This window comes from Bacillus rossius, chromosome 2 (assembly GCF_032445375.1).
Source record: "Bacillus rossius redtenbacheri isolate Brsri chromosome 2, Brsri_v3, whole genome shotgun sequence".
NCBI lineage: Eukaryota > Metazoa > Arthropoda > Insecta > Phasmatodea > Bacillidae > Bacillus > Bacillus rossius.
The window spans coordinates 124,146,485-124,167,130 of NC_086331.1; the positions used below are offsets into that span (position 1 = coordinate 124,146,485).

At 43.6% G+C, this 20,646-nt stretch overlaps 2 protein-coding genes across 9 annotated transcripts in view; one reads left to right on the forward strand and one right to left on the reverse strand.

Annotated features, from left to right (window-relative positions):
* The window catches only part of LOC134529761 (leucine-zipper-like transcriptional regulator 1), a 55,374-nt gene extending 46,241 nt beyond the window's left edge, over positions 1–9,133 (reverse strand). For 2 of the 4 annotated variants that reach the window (XM_063364174.1, XM_063364170.1), the window contains exon 1: positions 8,841–9,126. The gene's annotated coding sequence lies outside the window, so the exon portion shown is untranslated. Of the gene's footprint in view, positions 1–8,781 lie in introns of all 4 variants that reach the window. The other 2 variants (XM_063364172.1, XM_063364173.1) reach the window with 2 other exon arrangements.
* Positions 9,134–17,127: 7,994 nt separating this feature from the next.
* Positions 17,128–20,646, forward strand: part of LOC134529754 (arfGAP with SH3 domain, ANK repeat and PH domain-containing protein) — an 89,904-nt gene continuing 86,385 nt past the window's right edge. For 3 of the 5 annotated variants that reach the window (XR_010074695.1, XM_063364153.1, XM_063364154.1), the window contains exon 1: positions 17,158–17,537. Coding sequence is in view for 4 of the 5 variants with exons in the window: in XM_063364153.1 (XP_063220223.1) it covers positions 17,412–17,537 (126 nt within the window). In the remaining variant the exon portion in view is untranslated. Of the gene's footprint in view, positions 17,538–20,646 lie in introns of all 5 variants that reach the window. The other 2 variants (XM_063364152.1, XM_063364156.1) reach the window with 2 other exon arrangements.

The window sequence follows — 20,646 nt, forward strand, 5'->3', positions numbered from 1 at the left end:
TCTATCTACATGTGCAACTTAAAAAAAATACACACACACATGCATTAATACTCAAAACACTTTGTTTTGAACTACACAACTTAGAAAATTTCTTAACAAATATTCCCTACTTTACAATTTAACTTTATTCTACTTTTAATGGTTTAACACTTTTATTTTTCTAAAATAAAATTATGTAAAATAAAATAAAATTGGATTTAAAATTACTTCCTTTCTGCATGTCCACCTCTTTAAGTCTGTTATTAACGATCTGAGGTCCCCACCAAGGGCCACACTTGTTATCACTTTAATATTTTTAGTTTGCTTTTTCACATCTTTTCCCAGCATAAAGTTGTAGTCTATGACGGATTGATTTTCACCGTCCCAACTGTACCTCGTTATCTTGTGCGTGTGTCTCATTTTCCTGTGCACGCTGTTCCCAACCTTCATTCCATTTCTTGCACATAGTCTGGGCTTCATCTTGTACAACCATTCTGTAGTTTTCTGAAAAGTCGAGTGTGATGGCAAATTCAGATTCTTTTAAATTTTACTTTAAGTGATTCATGAAAGAGGTCTGTTGTTTTGCAATAAAGTCATGGCGGACTAAGAGCGACAGCTTGTCACAGAGTAAATCTATGAAATCTGCTGATGATTTCTGCAGTGTCTCTAAATTGCATCGGTCAACTGAAATCCACTGCCGAAATGTGATCTTTCGTAACAGGTGCTCTTCAAATGACTTCTCAAGGACGGTCCATATTGCTGCAGTACCAGGACAATATGTACAATGTCCAATATTGCAATCTATTGTTGGTGGATTGCATACCATTTTTGGTAGGCAATGTTTGTAGGTTTTGAATTCTCCATTTGTTAAATCACATAATCTTGCATTTTCAATCATCAATTTGACATTTTGATGGATTGTACATACACACACTGCATGTGTCCCACTAGAACCCGCTAAAATACAATGCTTTGGACGAAGCTCCACAAATTTTGAAAAACCTATTTTAATATTTGGAAATTTCTCCTTGAATAAAGTGTATCCCTCTTTCAGATTGCACAAAATAAGTCTTTTTGATATTTTTGATTTATTTTTATTAGGTTCTGTGACTGTTATGCAGTCTTTAACACCAGGCATTGTTCTACTGACTTCATATTCATAAAATAAATGGCCAGCTTCAACTACATCTTCTGAGAGGTGTTTGCCTGGTTTGGGGTTAGGACTTTCTAACATTCCTTTTTCAGCCAAGAGTTTTTTTGATTGTCGTACCATGTAGTTTGGCGCATCAAACTCTCGCATTATTTTTCTAACTCCCCAATTTGGTGGTAAACAGGTTAATAACATTAACTTCTTGCTCCTACTAGTAGAACTCAAGAAATTGGCTTTGAGGTTTTGCAAAACTGATTCCTCTAAATCTTCACCATCATCCTCAGAGAAATTATCTGGCAACTCAAAAAGATTCCTTTTGATTGTGGAGTCAATTGTTTTAATTTTTCTGGTTGCATAACTTTTTGATTTGAATTTTTTCCTATTAATAGGAGATTCTCCTAACCCTTGTAATGAAATATTTAATGAACCAATCACCTCTGAGGATGCAGAAATCTCAGATATCAGAATCTGAACTTGATTTGTTATCCTGGTGAGTAGAAGAAGAAGAAGCAGCCGCAGTTTGTAATGTTGTAATTTCTATTCTACAACTATGACAAATTTTTGCTCCCTTTGGCAATCCAGAAAACAAACTGCACATCCAACTAGTAACATTCCTTAATTTTCTTTTTTCCCTAATGTTGTGATTGCTTTTTTTTAATGGATTAAAACACTGTTACTTCAAAAATGATTCACTGAGGGCCATTTCTTAATGTAAACTGCCCACCTTTTCATAGGGTTTCAGTCACTATCATGATGATCACATTACCTTTTTAAAAATAAATATCAACATTCTCAATTCAGAATGCATAAACTCCACTAATAATATAAATCAAATGGCATAGGCGTGCGCAGGACTCCAGTAGTGGTGGTGCCAGATTACACAACAGCCCTATCATTCACTGACCCCGAACCTAAAGTGGGGGGTCCGGGGGTCCTCCCCCGGAAAAATTTGGATTTGAAAGCGCAAAATGGTGCTATTTAAGGTGTTTCCGAACAAAAACATTAAATACACAAAATTAAAAATTTTAACATTGTTTATGACAAATTATGGTTTTGTACGTTATAATCTCCAGGAAAACTAGTAAAATATTTACAGTTTTAAGCTTTCTTGAGCCATTAAGTAAATTGCACAAATTGTTTGCACGGAATTCATGCTGGTGGCTTTGAAAAACCGTACTTACATGTTTTCTGAAGACACCAAATAAATGCTAGAAAAAACATTCTCAAATGTTAAGTTTTAAAATCAACAAATCAATGGAGTTTTCGTAACATAACTCAAATATGTAAAATATTAAAATAATAAAAATACACAAATAAGAGTGGGCGAAAGTTTTAACTTTTGGAATACAAAAAAAATGTTTTGTCGGCGACTGCATATAAGTCATCGAGTAAGCCTATCCGATTAGTATAATGTATGTTAAGTAGTAGTATATGTTTGGTACAATATTGTTCAAAATTTCTTTTGAAAACAAGTTTACAAGTCCAGAACTAAAAATAAAAAACCTTAGGGAAATCTGCTGAACATAATACTCTGTATTACTAAAGGGCCATTCGTCGATGAAACGGAACAATGTTTTTAAATAAGTCAATGATAGCGTTTGTGTTTGCACAAGCAACCAGTTTTTGCTCCACAAATGGAATCATCAGTTTTTTCCAGCTTTTGGTTTCTGCGTAAAAGGCAGTAGAAAAGCACGAACTGACAATGCCTTCTAAGATAACTGAGACTTTTCTTTTACGAACTGTAGAGATATGAACATCCAGTAAGTTACACATTTCGGCCCGCGTGTACAACACAAGTAATTGCACCTGGCTTGTTTCCGTGTGTATAGTTGGTTCGATTGATAATAGATTTACTGATAGTGTTATGAGCACATATCTGTAACTTGACACGATTGGAAAACATATTTTTTTGGAAATAATACGGTTTTTTGTAAGGATGTATTATTTCTGCTTGTAAAAAGCAAAATAACGTTAACCCTAATGGTGGTGCCAAGGCACCTGTGGCACCTACCGTGCGCACGCCTATGTCAAATGGTCACTTTTTATATAGGCGCAGCACTGATACTTGTACTAACAACTTTGATACTACATCAGAACAATACAGACTCCTAGCATAAACTAGCTTAAACCACTACTGTACAGTACTCTGAAAGAGCTAGGGGGGAATCCCAGGGCAAAGCAAGGGTATCACAGAGCTAAGGGAATCCCAAGGCAATGCAAGGAGAATACCAAAGTAAGGGGAATCCCAAAGCTAGGGAAATCCCAAGGCTAGGGAAATCCCAAAGCAAATTGAGGGGAATCCCCAGTAGCTGGATGCTTGTCTGAACTAATCTTTGAAATCCTGTATCAGAGACAAGCAAAGTGTAGCACTAGAATTAATTACAATTGTGTTATTAGTGATTTTTAATCAATTTTATGTGTTTATACTTTCAACATAACTTATTATAATTATAAAAATGGTTAAATATCATAATTGGGTAAAGTAAAGTATAAATATGGTTACAATTAGGTACCAATTAATTTTACTATGAACCCATTAACTCTCCACTTTGAAACTTTGTAGACAATTTAATATTTGTACAAAAAATTTTATAGAATTTTTTGAAAAAAAATTTATAGAATTTTTTGAAAAAAATTTTAAAATGCACTTTTTCCAAAATTTTAAATTTAAATTTAAAAAATTATTTTAAAAATTATTTTTTTTTCTAGACATTATTGTGTTACATATCACATGAAAGGCCATACCAAATGCTGCAAAATGACACCTGTCTCACCTTTCTAACTTAATTTGCAGAAGAGTTATGGTAATTTTAAATTATGCCTGTCATGCGTTTTTGAGTGTTTTTTCGAAAATTTACAAAGCAATATTTTCAAAACGAATGGATATATCATTCTAAAATTTTATATTTTTGTTAGTCTGTATGGAGATAACATCTGTGCAAAGTTTCATCAAAATCTGAGATGTTGAGGTAAAAATTTAATTAAAAGTGTGTTGATTTGACATGGAATGACCCAACATCTTCCTTGTGTCCTTCCACTCCCGAACCCGATATCAACACACTCGACCGAACGACTTCACAACACCAACTAGCCGACCCTCGGAGGGCCACAAACCTCTCCACTACACACGTCCTATACCATCTTGCCGACCCCCGCAGGGCCACCAACCTCTCCACTACACGTCCTATACCATCTTGCCGACCCCCGCAGGGCCACCAACCTCTCCACTACACACGTCCTATACCATCTTGCCGACCCCCGCAGGGCCACCAACCTCTCCACTACACACGTCCTATACCATCTTGCCGACCCCCGCAGGACCACCAACCTCTCCACTACACACGTCCTATACCATCTTGCCGACCCCCGCAGGACCACCAACCTCTCCGCTACACACGTCCTATACCATCTTGCCGACCCCCGCAGGGCCACCAACCTCTCCGCTACACACGTCCTATACCATCTTGCCGACCCCCGCAGGGCCACCAACCTCTCCGCTACACACGTCCTATACCATCTTGCCGACCCCCGCAGGGCCACCAACCTCTCCACTACACACGTCCTATACCATCTTGCCGACCCCCGCAGGGCCACCAACCTCTCCACTACACACGTCCTATACCATCTTGCCGACCCCCGCAGGGCCACCAACCTCTCCACTACACACGTCCTATACCATCTTGCCGACCCCCGCAGGGCCACCAACCTCTCCACTACACACGTCCTATACCATCTTGCCGACCCCCGCAGGGCCACCAACCTCTCCACTACACACGTCCTATACCATCTTGCCGACCCCCGCAGGACCACCAACCTCTCCACTACACACGTCCTATACCATCTTGCCGACCCCCGCAGGGCCACCAACCTCTCCACTACACGTCCTATACCATCTTGCCGACCCCCGCAGGGCCACCAACCTCTCCACTACACACGTCCTATACCATCTTGCCGACCCTCGCAGGGCCACCAACCTCTCCACTACACAGGTCCTATACCATCTTGCCGACCCCCGCAGGACCACCAACCTCTCCACTACACACGTCCTATACCATCTTGCCGAACCCCGCAGGGCCACCAACCTCTCCACTACACACGTCCTATACCATCTTGCCGACCCCCGCAGGACCACCAACCTCTCCACTACACACGTCCTATACCATCTTGCCGACCCCCGCAGGACCACCAACCTCTCCACTACACACGTCCTATACCATCTTGCCGACCCCCGCAGGACCACCAACCTCTCCACTACACACGTCCTATACCATCTTGCCGACCCCCGCAGGGCCACCAACCTCTCCACTACACACGTCCTATACCATCTTGCCGAACCCCGCAGGGCCACCAACCTCTCCACTACACAGGTCCTATACCATCATGCCGACACCCGCAGGACCACCAACCTCTCCACTACACACGTCCTATACCATCTTGCCGACCCCCGCAGGGCCACCAACCTCTCCACTACACAGGTCCTATACCATCTTGCCGACCCCCGCAGGACCACCAACCTCTCCACTACACACGTCCTATACCATCTTGCCGAACCCCCGCATGACCACCAACCTCTCCACTACACACGTCCTATACCATCTTGCCGACCCCCGCAGGACCACCAACCTCTCCACTACACACGTCCTATACCATCTTGCCGACCCCCGCAGGGCCACCAACCTCTCCACTACACACGTCCTATACCATCTTGCCGACCCCCGCAGGGCCACCAACCTCTCCACTACACAGGTCCTATACCATCTTGCCGACCCCCGCAGGACCACCAACCTCTCCACTACACACGTCCTATACCATCTTGCCGACCCCCGCAGGGCCACCAACCTCTCCACTACACAGGTCCTATACCATCTTGCCGACCCCCGCAGGGCCACCAACCTCTCCACTACACACGTCCTATACCATCTTGCCGACCCCCGCAGGGCCACCAACCTCTCCACTACACAGGTCCTATACCATCTTGCCGACCCCCGCAGGACCACCAACCTCTCCACTACACACGTCCTATACCATCTTGCCGACCCCCGCAGGGCCACCAACCTCTCCGCTACACACGTCCTATACCATCTTGCCGACCCCCGCAGGGCCACCAACCTCTCCACTACACACGTCCTATACCATCTTGCCGACCCCCGCAGGACCACCAACCTCTCCACTACACACGTCCTATACCATCTTGCCGACCCCCGCAGGACCACCAACCTCTCCACTACACACGTCCTATACCATCTTGCCGACCCCCGCAGGGCCACCAACCTCTCCACTACAGACGTCCTATACCATCTTGCCGACCCCCGCAGGGCCACCAACCTCTCCACTACACACGTCCTATACCATCTTGCCGACCCCCGCACGGCCACCAACCTCTCCACTACACACGTCCTATACCATCTTGCCGACCCCCGCACGGCCACCAACCTCTCCACTACACACGTCCTATACCATCTTGCCGACCCCCGCAGGACCACCAACCTCTCCACTACACACGTCCTATACCATCTTGCCGACCCCCGCAGGGCCACCAACCTCTCCACTACACACGTCCTATACCATCTTGCCGACCCCCGCAGGGCCACCAACCTCTCCACTACACAAGTCCTACACGACATTCAGTACGTCAAAGATTTTGGACATAACAAAAGCTTGTGATATACATAACCATAAATTATGATAGTAAGTTGAATACAACAGAAAGATTCTACAAGACTTACATATTTGTTTGTATTATATTTTTTTCTTTTGGCCGGAATTATTCAACATACTAAATTAAAAAAGCAATCATCTTGTACAACACGATCATGCCATAACAATCAATTCAGAAACTTGTATTCATGGCATGAAAAAATTACCAGAATCAGGTTAAGTACATAAGAAAAGGCATTTTAAAATTTTTGTTTGCCTGTGTTTCGATGCACCCTTGTGCCCAATATTTAGAAAAGTATTGAAATGGAAAACTACTGAAAGAATCACAACACCCTCTTAGAGAATGATTCACAACCATTTCAGGAAGAAAATAAAAATTATTCTGGATTTTTTTGTAAAGAGGCTTTCCTTTATAATTATAGAAATTACATTAAACTTGTTGGTAATAGTTCCGTATCAAGAATCCAAGTTTATCCCTTGATACTGATGGCATGAACGGGTAAGATTGATCCAGTAATACAACATGCTTGCTGTTTTAATTTAGTACGTCAAAGATCTTGGACATGTGGTTGTGGTGACGGAGGTGACAGAGTTGGAGAAGTTGCAGCACGGGCAGCGAGATGGGTCATGGTTCATGGGTATGTGGAGAAGAAAACAAAGAGAGGGGGAGATGCCTAGGTCACCGAAGACACACTGCAGGGGAGGTGGATAGGCTGGTGAGGTTGTTTAAGGTGATCAGAGCGGAGGGGACGGGGGAAGGCTGGGAGATAGATCGTACAGAGGTGGGTTCATATGGAGAGACCATGCGTGGAACACTGAGGGTGTGGAGGCGAACAGAAAGAGGGAGACATTAATTCCTGGTGAGGACAGGGCAGGAATGGAATGGCATGAAGGAAAAGGGGTTGGTGGTGAGAGGTGTGAAGGGTCTATGGAGAATGATTTAAAAAAGAGTTGGGGGGGGGGGGAGGTTGAAGTAGTGGGAGGACTCCTTGCCATTGGGTGGAAGCCCAATTGCAGGTGAAATTTCGACTCAACACACACATAAACAAAACTATTACAATACAATGTTAGGAAGTAAAAAAATTCATTTTCGATTTTTAATGGATCTAATAATACGATCATTATTCATTGTTACATCACAATTTTTGTTGTATCCAGGCCCTTTCGATAAACTAAATTGAAACAGCAAGCACCATGTACCACAGAATTGATGTAATCACGATCATTCCATTAGGATCAGGGCTGCCACTCTGATATTCATGAAAAACCTAGATAACCTACAAAAAAACCCCAGACACATGGGTAAAAAACCCAGATGCGTCTAAAATGCTATCGTTGAAAATGTTTGCGTACTAATTCAAAAATATAAACATAACTGGTTTTAATATAAAACAATTAATTACCTTACAAGACTGAAAACGGTTAAATACAACCAATACAAGAAAATTACACTGCAGCAAAATGGCTGTATAAATAATTCTTGGACCAGCACATATCATAAAAAAACCTACAAATATATACATGACAAAACAAACACCATCACTGCATTCTTTAAACCGTTAATTGTTTTTATAAAACTGCATCATGTACGTTAGTCTTTATTCAGAGTCTGATTCTACAAGATCGGTTTGAAGGTTAATTGTTGCATTGGTTTTGTGTTCTGCAAGCCTCTTTGAAGAATGTGTCTAATTTAATATTCGACTTAGCTTCTTGAAAGCTAGTTTTGTGTTTATATGTATTTTTGTGTGTGAAACACATAGACTTGTTTGCATTTATCAAACAGATATTGCAACAGATACAGTAGCTACTACCTTTATTATTGTTTTAGGTATTAAACTAATTAAAATTATAAAAAACCTAGAATTGTTGGAATTCATTATTTAAAAACCCAGAAAACCAAACACCATCGGAAAAACCCAGATCTGGGTGGAAAAACCCATGAGTGGCAGCCCTGATTAGGATCAAGGAAAAGACATGGATAAGCAATACGAAACTTTTAGCAACTTGTTTTCTTGAAGAACACGGTCCCTAATGTTGATCTTGGAGTACACACTTTTCAGAAATACATAGATGATTTCCAGGGTAATATACATTTCTTCAAGCACAGTCTAATGAAACCAAGCATCCAGCGTTAAATAAAGAAAAAAATATCCGAAAAATAAGCCTAAAATATATTAAGCATGTAAACTAAGAAACTCGTTAGCATGTTTGTCATAATTTTATAAAACATTGAATAACACAATATGTGTATTGTTTTTGTTTTTGTTTTTTTCCTCAAAATCAATCAACAGTTTATTGAATTTTTTTAACCTATTTCGCTTTTCAAATGTCTTTCAATTCTAAAGCAATAGAGCTATGGATAGTCAGAAGATGGTATGCTATTACGTAATGAAATCACTTGCTAAGTAATCATCGCCAAATTGTTACGCCCAACAGATTGCTTGATTACTGCTAAACATGGTTATGTATGCTACGATTGGATAAAAAAAAAATTGACCAGGTAAAAAAAAGATGTGACTTATCATAGTTAAGTACAATTTGACGACAGTCGTCGTGCCCTCCTAGGCTTAGAGGCTGTTTCTGCCCATGACCGAGTACCTGAGAGGGGCACGCCCTGTTCCCCCCCTCCCCGCAAACCAAAGGAGTGCAGTGCAGTGCTGTGCGACGTATTAGGGACGCACCCGCGTGCTACATAACGGCTATGATAAGGACCGCTCAAAGACGGACAATTTTGTATATATTATAAATTTTAATTAATAATAATAATTTGACGACAGTCGTCGTACCCTCCTAGATGCAGAGGCTGTACCTGTCCTCCGACGTGGGCCTAGGGGAGATATGTTTCCCCCCAGTGCACCGACTGTGAAGTGCTACGAGCAGGGACGCACCCGCGTGCGCCCTGATACGTCAGCGGACGTCAGGAGTGTTGTGAATAGTTATGTTTGTATACACATTTTAAATAACCACGAGCCTCCACAATTATAAATAACTCTCACGTCTGAAATAGTGTATGTAAATGTTGTGTAAATACTTAGTCTCTAAACTGTAACTTATTAATTGATTCCTTTGTGTTTGCATTTCATTAACTAATTACTTTTTTATATCGTTGTAATAATACTTTAATTCATTCTAGTGTTATGTTAGTCGTGTAATCGCAGCCTGGCGCACCGCGAGGTGGGCCTCTCCCATGCCGGCCGATTTCCCCTCCCCTCCTCTGCGGCCCACGGGCCACGGCTTGCTAGTGGGCGGAGGAGGGCAGTTGCGAACCAGACGCGGAGATGAGCAGACGTGCGCTCCGCTCCGCTCGGGAGACACGTTTTTTAGCTCTGAGTTCGCAGTCAGTGAAAACATAAAGGGGCTGCCTCAGCAGTCGAGCTGCTCTATATCAGTATTTGTTGTACCGTTTGACTTTTCTCAGACATTACGTATCGTTTCGGGACTTTAGTTGCATACGCCATAGGCCGTGGATGTGGCTCTTCGAACCACCGAACTCTCTCGGTCAGTGCGTGTATTTACTGGACCTTTCCCCGCTTCCGCAACGGGTCACGTACGTGCTTTGTAGCACTGCTGAACTTCGTAACCGGTACGATTCACTACGGAGTTACCCTCTCTGTCGTTTCGGGTCGCATCTTGAGGCCAAGACTTATTTCCGGGAGTCCGGGTCGCGGCGGGGAGGACGCCCATTCCGCGACGTGCCTGTCAGGCTGTAGCAGGATTTCTTTACGGAATAAAAGGGGCTCGTGAAAACGGACATCATCGCATTAGCCTTGGTACTACCTACCGTTCCTCCTACCCACGTAATGTTCCCTCCATGTCCCGTATTTTTCCGGTCCCGGCCACGTTGGCCTGAACTCACTTTCTCACCTACGAGAGCTACATGGGAAAATCAGGACATTTCGCAGACAGGAATATAGGGACCATAGGCCGAGGGACGTCAAATTATATGTTCAATTGGGTTTCACCCCACCTCAAGCCACTTCAGCACCGGACATTGTTGCCGGGACATGTCAGAGTATGCCAAAGAATTCCTTCCTACTTGACTAGAACTGATAAGGCCCACACTATAACCATTCTTAAGTCACCTGCCTCCACAAGACAGATCAGAGCTGCACCTCCAAGCTACAGTGGTTCAACATGTTTACCAGGAGACCCGAGGCACCAATAACAACAGAACAAGTGCCCCCCGACTCGAGAGAAGAAGAAATCAAACACTCACAAGGATATCCCGAAGTGCTTGCACTGACCCAAGAAACACTTTAATGAAGACTGCCCAGTCCGATGCCAAGAGTAGTAACTCCAGGACAAGAAAGCCCAGAATGAAAACTCATATGGGGAAAAGAATCCCGCCTTTGTACCCTTTCCCAATAAAATGGAAGAATCTCGGGTCACAATGATAACCCCGGGAGGAACAGAAGAACCTGTACAACTGACTAACATCTGACATGATTAATTACGAGTTATTCCATGCCTTTCAGTACAGCTGGCCAACGACCAAATCTAAACCTTGTTAGAATCTGCTGCCACCACCAGCTACATAAAAGCCAGCTGGGTCAAAAAGATCAGGGCAATCATGACACCCCAAGTTCAATACACACAACTAGTACAACAAGGTACTTGCCACATGCTCCAAGGCAAGACCTCATTAAGATGTAAAAAAAACAACAGAGAAATGACAATATTCTGCCTAGTAGCAGATGATCTCCAAGAAAACTTGATACTGGGATAGAATTGGCTCATAGAACAACTGGCCAGCTCAGATGTTAGGTATGCTTTGAGTGAGCACCCCACCAAACCTTCTACTGGGTTACCAGATTGACGTCGTACCGACCATGGCCGTTAAGCCCGTGCTCCGCACCGCCAGTACCGTATCCCGTTTTCGGAGCTCGCCCCTCGCCCAGCCGGATGGAGTCAGGCGAGCGCCTCGGGCGTGACCCCAATAGACGTAATGAAACTTAAAGGTACGGAACCCCGGAGGCTCGAACCCATAATTCAATTAAAGGAAAAGACATTAGTACGAAATTACTAATCACCCGACATGTAATAAGTGCGTCGTAGCCACTCCGGGCGAGTACACCACGCACGGAGCAGACAACAAACCTCATTAACAGTCACCGCGGCCACTGGCCTTAATTAAAATGCCAGTGACTATGATCAAGTCAGACTAGGAGAAATCCCTCTAAAACAATTCGCAGTGGGACAATATGTTAGTAAATTTACAGTCGCCAACTTGATGTCACAATTTGAATAATTAAATACTGACGTCGACCCAAGTGTCTCCTCGGCTCCTTCAGGCCGTTATGCCTCGTCAAAGTCCTGCCTTGTTTCCCCAGTGCATCATCAGTGTAGTGCATCGGCCAGGGACGCACCCGCGTGCGCCCTAGCATGCCAGTGAGCCATTATTAGTGTAAATGATTCTGTGTTGTATATATTTTTTCCAAGTGACCGTGACTTTTTAATAATTGTGTAAATAATGTACCGTAATGTATTTATTAGTGTGTAAATAATCTTGTAATTCTCGCAAATGTGTCGCAGTGTTAATATGTAATCGCGGCCTGGTGCTCGTCCGCGTCGCGAGGGGTGGCGCTCTCCCACGCCGGCCGATTTCTCCTCCCCTCCCCCGCAGCCCGCGCGCGACGGCCCGCGGGCGGGCGGGGAAGGGCAGTAGTACTCAGGACTCGTTCAGCGGCGGACGTGCGCGCCGCTCCGCGCTGATCGCGAGACGTGTCTACCAAGCTCGCGGTCCGGCGACAAAGCCACTGTACGGGCTTTTGCAGCAGCTGAGCTGCCTTCGCTGTGCTGCTCACGCGATTGGGCGTACGAGTTACGAGTTACGAGTTATGTCACGAGTCGGTCATTATAGGACGCGTAAGCATAGTTACGCACCGCCGAACTATCGCCGTCGTTACGAGTCTGTACGTAAAGAACAGCGCATGCATCACGCGCCTTTGTGGGGCAATTAGCAATCAGGAACTTTGTTACGTGGGAGGATTTCTAGTTCGTGTCGAGACGAGTGGGTTGCACGAGATGGTCTTCGGGAGTCCGGGTCTTCGTGGGAAGGGCGCACACCCCGCGACGGATCTGCCAGGCCGCGGCAAGCTCTCAGGATACAATAAAGGGGCTTGTGGAACGGTTAACATCGAGTGGTCCTTTAAATCTACCTATCATTCTTCTTCACCCCCTCGCCATCACTCCAGGTCCCGTATTTCCCGGTCCCGGCCACGTCGGCCTGGACCCACACCTCTCCGACACGAGCAGTACGGGCACAACAGGAATTTCTAGTCAACGGGGAAATAGGGACCAGAAGCCAATACATTAAAACCATTGTTAAGCCTTAAGCACCCAATTACCAGGTGCTACATTTTAATTGGGCACCTGGAACATGTTTTAACTGGTAACAGAGTAAATTTAATTAATATAAGTTTTTTGACGCCGACTCACAAAGAAGAGAAAGTTTCTCTTCCTTGCGAGGCGGCCATGTTCGGCAGTCTCCAACCACTCCGCGCCAGGATCAGACGTGTGTCCGTGGGCAGCATTTAAGTTTTCTTTCTTTGATTTTTTTATTCTGTACTAAATATTTAAATTTAAACCTCTTATTAATTCATAGCTGCCCACGTCGACTCGGCGCGTATTTTACGGAACCGGGCCTATCCCGACCGTCTTCATCGTGATACCGCGCTGCGTATCGTATCACTCACGTAAGTGTTTCGCCGAACTTAGGAGCCCGCTCATCGAACCCCCACCCCCCTGCACCCGTTAACTTTCGGCGCTGGCCGTCTCCAGCGAGCATCGACCCACGTCCCGCGAGACTGCCGCGGTAACCATTGTCACGTAGTGTTGTGTTTAGTGTTGGTGAGAATTTTTGTAGCGGGATTGAACCGCGGAGCGGACTTGTAGAGTGTACCGTGTACTCACATGGACCCCCGGTGAAACTCCCAAATTAAATGTATTCTCACCAACTCGTATACAATCATTTTCCGTAATCTCCCGTCCTCCACACGGCCGAGCGGCCTTCACAACCAAGGGAGAACGATTCAGGTTACATTCAAGCCGTGTACCTGGCGGGGCACGCGGGGGCAGAGTACCCACGACCCAACATCAACGGCCTAGCAACCCGCTAGCCTGGCGCCCCTCCGAACAAGAGCATCGCGATGCCCGTAGCGCCCTTCAGGTACCCCCCGGACCTTTCACAGAGGTCGGGTGACGGCAAGATGAGTAGCTGAGACAACAACCCCGATACTGTTCCTGGGAGACCTAGAACAGGTATTCCCAAACACCTTTAGCAGCAACCCCTGGACACCCTTTAACCTTTCGGTGTTGTATTTATACCCAATGGAAACCTGCCATGAATCTCAGGCACATGAGATAAGATAGCCTTGAAGGAAGACCGCCCCATTTATACACATCCGATCGAAAACTCTATCCTACCTCAAACAAAAGTTTGACGCCGTCCCCGCTACCTCCTATGATTTTTAAGTGATTTTTGCTTGGGTTCGAGATCTCAGAGAAGGTTCGGCATTGTGGCTAGAGGTAGGGGTTAACGCAGTAGGGCCCCCCGAGCTGTTATGACCACTTGGGATGCCTGAAGAAGCCCACAAAGTTTCTGGAGGATATTTGATGAATTTATTACGGCACAGCCCTATACATAGTGCTGCCCGTTCTGGCCGTAACGGTTTTCCCGATGCGACTAGTCACACGCGCAGCTCACTTCATCAGTGGCGGCTCACGATTTTAATGCGCGTGAGGGGCGGACTTGTACACGTGATGCGGCGGTTACAAAAACGCACTCTAACATGACGAATTATATCTTGACGAACAACACACTTTACTATTGACGTCGTCTGGCCGACGACCACCCCAGAGCCCGACCTGCACCCGCCAGTATACGCTCCCGCTAACGGAACACACCCCTGGCCATGGCCCACCCGAGTCAGGCGACCCGAACAGCAATCAAAGACAAAGCCGCGGAAACCTGAGTAGACAAGAGAAGAACCGTACCCATTCCTCCTAAAACATTAAATTAGGATTTTAGCGACAATAAAATCTCTTCCAGACACACCCGTTTGGAGTCTAGAGTAATGAGGTCACGCCTGGCGCGAGAGAGGCCGAGCCTCCCTCAGACGCCATGCCAGTTCGGCAGTTCAGCGCAGCTCACGGACCGGGGCGGACCTACGTCCCACGGAGAGGCAACATCCTTTGTCTACACTGAAAGTAACGTCCGGTAAATATAGTCACTAATTAACAAAACCCCTTTTATTGCTTAACCTCTCCGTGAGTACCCGGTCCCTTTTTTCGGTCCCGGACCTAATCCGGCCGCATCAACTTAAGGACACCCCGCACCACACTTGGTCAACGGGGCTGCTCTTCAGCATACGGCACGGGCCGTCTCCCGCAACGTACAGAGCTTTGTTTAAGGTCACGCGCACGGCGCTGACCACAAACCCGCAAGGGAACTTGGACAAACTTAATTGCGGTGCGTGTTTCACCACAGTGGGCACAACACCCGCGCCGAGACATTTGCATACGGGATTGGCCGTCTCCAATCGCCCGCCTCTTAATTCAGTGTATTTTTGTATCCCGTATTTTGTACTGCTAACTTACGTTACCCGAGTAACGAGTGCCACGTAACTTGTGCGCGCCCCCTTAATCCAGTGTATTTTTGTATCCCGTGTTTTGTATTGCTAACGTACGTTACCCGAATAACGAGTGCCACGTAACTTGTGCGCACCACCTTAATTCAGTGTATTTTTGTATCCCGTATTTTGTATTGCTAACTTACGTTACCCGAGTAACGAGTGCCACGTAACCTGTACGCGCCCCCTTAATTCAGTGTATTTTGTGTCCCGCCTTTGTGTTACGAAATTACGTTACCTACGTACCCAGTGAGACGTCTGAGACATAACAGCATCCGAGGCCACGTAACGCGGAACACAAACAATAAGGCGCCACGGAATAACAAGTAAAAATTCCCCGGGGACCTCTGTAGAGTGTTGTATCGTGTACGACTCGTTCCTATGAATAAAAGGTACGACACCACCACCTCAACTCCACGCCTCTTATTTAAAATCATCTCACGCAACACCGCCGCCGGCCCTAGTGGGCCACGCAGGGACACATACATCCACGACCCCAAATTCACGACTAGAAACGAGCTAGTCTGGCGCCCACCCGGACAACACAGATCAAGAACCGCCTTTTCCCACTAGGAGCCACACCGGGACTCGAGCCCGAGACCCCGGACGACGGCACTATTACATAACACTTCTTATACTGGGCTAGTGGCACGTAGGCCCGTGTCTCCGGCGACTCTACGTGATACCTAGATGTGTCCCAGGGATTGATTCGTTAGTACGTTCGGTGGCACGTGTCGCCTTTTGGCTGCCCCGTGCGGGTCAAAACTAAGTAGCCGGTAAGCTAAGTTGGGGCGTGAAGCGCCGACGTAAAGTCTCGTTGACTCCCCACAGTACTCACGTATTATGTAGAACACTCATCTTGGAGCATTGATTTATTTAAGTGAAATACCTCATGGCAGATTGAGAGCGACCGCGGAACTCTACTTAAAAGATTAAGAAGATATTATACTACTGAAAATACATGTCGGTGAAAGCAAAGGTTGATGGTTCCGCGTTGCCCGCAGGCTGCCGGCCTCTCGGAGCTCCTGAAGGACACTGGCTGTGTCGCCGCGTGCGACCCCCCTCCCCCGCCACCCCTCCCGTGGAAACGTGTGAATTTCGTGGGAAACTGAACCGGCCAGGTTCGGGACAAAACACACAGTGAAACATGATTTTGAAAGGACTGAAATATTAATATATGAAAAATAATGTTTAATAAAAACCTGTGGAAAAATATAAATAAATTATTTGTTGTAGTGCGGCGGAGGGATATGCCACACCCGGCCGGATCCTTCCGCCGGCGCAGCACTCGTTGCATGGCGTTCGCCTCGTCGCACGAACTACACTTTGCTGCGCGCACGAGCGCGTTCGGTGCACACGCCTTTGCGAGACGTTGATGAGGCATAGCGGTCTATGCGACATAGATGAGCATTGGCGGTCGGCGTCAAGTTAATCGCAGAAAAAGTGGAATGAATGATAGCAGTGGATATTATAGAGCCCAGAAAGTCATTATACAATTCCTAAATTGTCATAGTAGAGAAAAAGAGCAAAGCAAAACACCCGCTTCTGTATTTACTTTCAGTCTTTAAATCATGCCTTTTAAAATTGTTCCATCGTATTCTACCTGCTTGATATCACACCATTTATTTTATTGGCCAAAAATTAATATTCTTAATTAATATTTTAATAACCAGAAATTTATTCCATCAAGTGTCCGTGACCGTTCTAATCACATTGTTGTAGTACATCTTCGTGTAGTATGTATTGCTTTGCTAGTTTGCCTTTTAAAAGGAAGCTTTTCAAAATAAATAACAAATAACTTAGTCCACCGTTCAATTGCCTGTGTACTGACTATCATGTATTTTAAAAAGATATTAATTTGGATTGGTGTAATGCGTGTGTTTTATAAATGTAGTAATTTTGTAAAGATTCAAACATAAACTTTTTTTAAATGCATATTTTGAAATGTAGCATGTGTTAAATATTTTGACTTTGCGTTTGATACAATCTTAAAGATGCCTGGTCTAATACGCGTACATGAATTTATTGATGAGGCTCGTTATGATTACAACTCGCCTACAACGTCAACTTTCGTGTCTCGGATGCCTCAATGTAGGCAAACAATTGCGACACTGGAGGAGGTGAGAATTGAAATCTTCGTTGTATATTGTTGTTTACATAATTAATTGTTTTTTGATTTCATTTTAAATTACAATAAGGTAGGTAACCTTATCGTTGTTAACTATAGTAGAATTAAATAATGATTTTCTTCTAGAGAACAATGTAATTATCTAGGTTAATGACTTGTGTAAAAAAAAATTTTTTTTTATATATATATTACAAATCCAAATTCATCCCTTAATCCTGATGGTTAGTAAATGTTAAAAATCGCAATCAACATAAAGAGTTTTAATTTCTTTCCTTCATACCCTTGTGCTAACCCACCCAGTCGAAAAGATCAAGGGGTCATTCCATGCCATTTCACACACCTGTTGACATCACCATCACCGAATTCAATGAAACTTAGGGCTTTAACAGTACAGGTGCAGGGAATTGAATTCTCGAAGTTACAGCTCTCTGTGAATAATACGTTTTATACAGCAGGGTTGCCAACTTGTGGAATATGTGGAAATTTTGCTGCGCAAGGTCCAATAAAAATATTTGTAACTTCTTTTGTAGTTGAATGAGAACCTTGATGTAGGGCTCAATAGAAAGCTAGAAAAATGTACTTTGAAATAAAAATAAGTTTTGCAAATTTTAAAAGCAATTTGTTTCAAGGTCATGTTCATGTAACCTGTGACCTTGAAATTTTGAAGAGTGTATTTTTGAAAAATGTGAAAAAATTACATATATGTTATGAAGTGCATTATTGGCTATAAGTGACATAAGTTTCATTTTGGGATGGATCTGGGATCAAACACTAGAACATTGTGAATTAGGCCATGTTCACTAAAACTACTCTAGTAAGGCATTAACACAATTAAAAAAATGGCGTAGCTTTAAGTCATTCGTGGATTTAACACTGAATTATTCCTATATATGATTCATTTACTCATTACCAATACTGCAGGTTACTGTTGCTTCCTTATCCTGTAGTTGGCTTTCCGAAGTCTTTGTGTCAAAAGCTGTTAAAACGTATGTCCTTCCAGTTGCTGTTCTTGGATCTACAGTTGTGAGCACATCTTCAATTGAAATCTTCATAACATCTGGTTGCTGGGGATATACATAAGATGGGGAGGGACCTTGTGGATGCAGGAAACTAATAAGAACTTCATGAGAAGTTTCTTCTACTTTCAGAACACATCCCAACCACCACCCACTTCCGTACATGCATGTCACAAAACCTTTAACTTCATTCACAGACAATGTACATTTAATTTTATTCATGTAGTGAGTTTCACCTTCAGTTTCACTAGAAAATCTCTTCACAATTATTTCCTCAGATGAAACAGGCAGGAAGGCATGATGCTTCTGAGTTCCAGGTATTGGTTTAGCATTTGCACATCTTTCAGACAACACCTTTCTTTCATTCATTACCTCTTCCTGAGTGACATAAGCAAAATTCATGTTATGCAAACTACTTTCAGCCCATTCAAACAGTTGCAGTGGGGTCATAATTTGGTCTGTGTAAGGACGTTGCAGACTTGCCCTGGCTGCCAGTCGCTTCAGTGTTCCCCCTAGACCATCACTTGTATTCTTGCCGTGAGAGGTGGCAAAAAAGTGCCACTCAGCTCCAACTCCAATATCATTTACATGATACATCAAATTTGAGAAGTTACTTTTATTATTGTATTCAGCAGCACAACCATCAGAGAAGTAATATATTTTAAATAAAGTGACTTTTTCTTTCAAAAATGGAATAAGATGTGTAAGAAAAGTATGTACTGCAATGACATCATGTTGGAGACAATCAGAAATGATTGTTAGGTTGGTAGAAATTATTTCCTCTGTTGACTCATCACGGCAGTATTTTGCAAATGGATGAACTGTAGCCTGTGCATTGTTCCAATGGAATCCCTGAACTTCATCCTGCATAATGAAAGAATAATTTTCTGCAAAGTCACATACAACAACTACCTCACCAACATCTATTTTTTTTTTTCAGAACCTTTAGGTAGTTCCCATGCTGGAATGCGATGAATGAGTGATTTTGTAATATTAATAATTTAGAAATGAACAATTCTATGAAATCATCAGATGACTTCACAAGAACTTCAAGTGTGTAAACTTTTGATGCAACCCACTGCTTGAATGTTACAGTTTCAATTGAATTCTGCTCCAATGTAGTCTCCAGTGATTTTCGTATGTTATCAGAGTCTGGACATTCTGCACACTCATGGAAAAAACATTTAATTTGGGGAGGATTGCACATCATTTGAGCCACATAGTGGTGATATATGTTAACAGATTTGCTCTTTACTTGAGTTTGGCCAAATTACAGCCATCTATTAACAACTTCATATTTTGGTGTGTTAGACAGACACATACAGTGTGTGTCCCACTAGATCCTGCCAAAACCACATATTTAGGCCGTAGAGATGCACATTTGGAGAAACCAATTTTGACACTTGGATGCTCCTGTTTGAACAAGGCATATACTTCTCTCAGATTGTTTAGTAGGAGCCTCTTTTGTTTGTGTTCTTTGGTATCGCCAATTCGAATAGTTACAAAGTCCTTTTTACCAGGCATCATTCTGCTTACATTGTAGTTTTAATAAAACATCTGAACAATATTGATGACACTGCAGTCTAGATTTCTCCCTGGTTTTGGATTAGGTGATGTCATTATTCCACTTTCCTTCACTAACTTCTTTGATGTTTGTATCATGTAGTTAGTTGCAGTTGGGAATTCCTTCTGTATTCTGCTAATACTCCAATCTTTAGGTAAAATAGTCAAAATTTCACCTTCATACTTCTTTCTGTACACCCTTCAAACTTTTCCTTCAATTGTTATAATATATTTCCATCACAACTTTTTTCCTGTGATACTCCTACTTCTGGTACAGGGATTTGAAATATTCTTTCTTGAATTGCAGACAATATTTTCATTACTTTTTTCCTTGCATATTTTGCTGTTCACACTTTTCTTTTCTTTATGGGTGATTCCCCAATACTTGGTAGACTGTTATTAAATTTGTGCAACACTACATCCATGCTTGGTTCCTCTTCATCACTGTCAGTTGAGCTTTCCTCCTGTGTAGTACTTGCACTTGCTATTGATGAGATTTGTTTCCGACATGAATCACATACC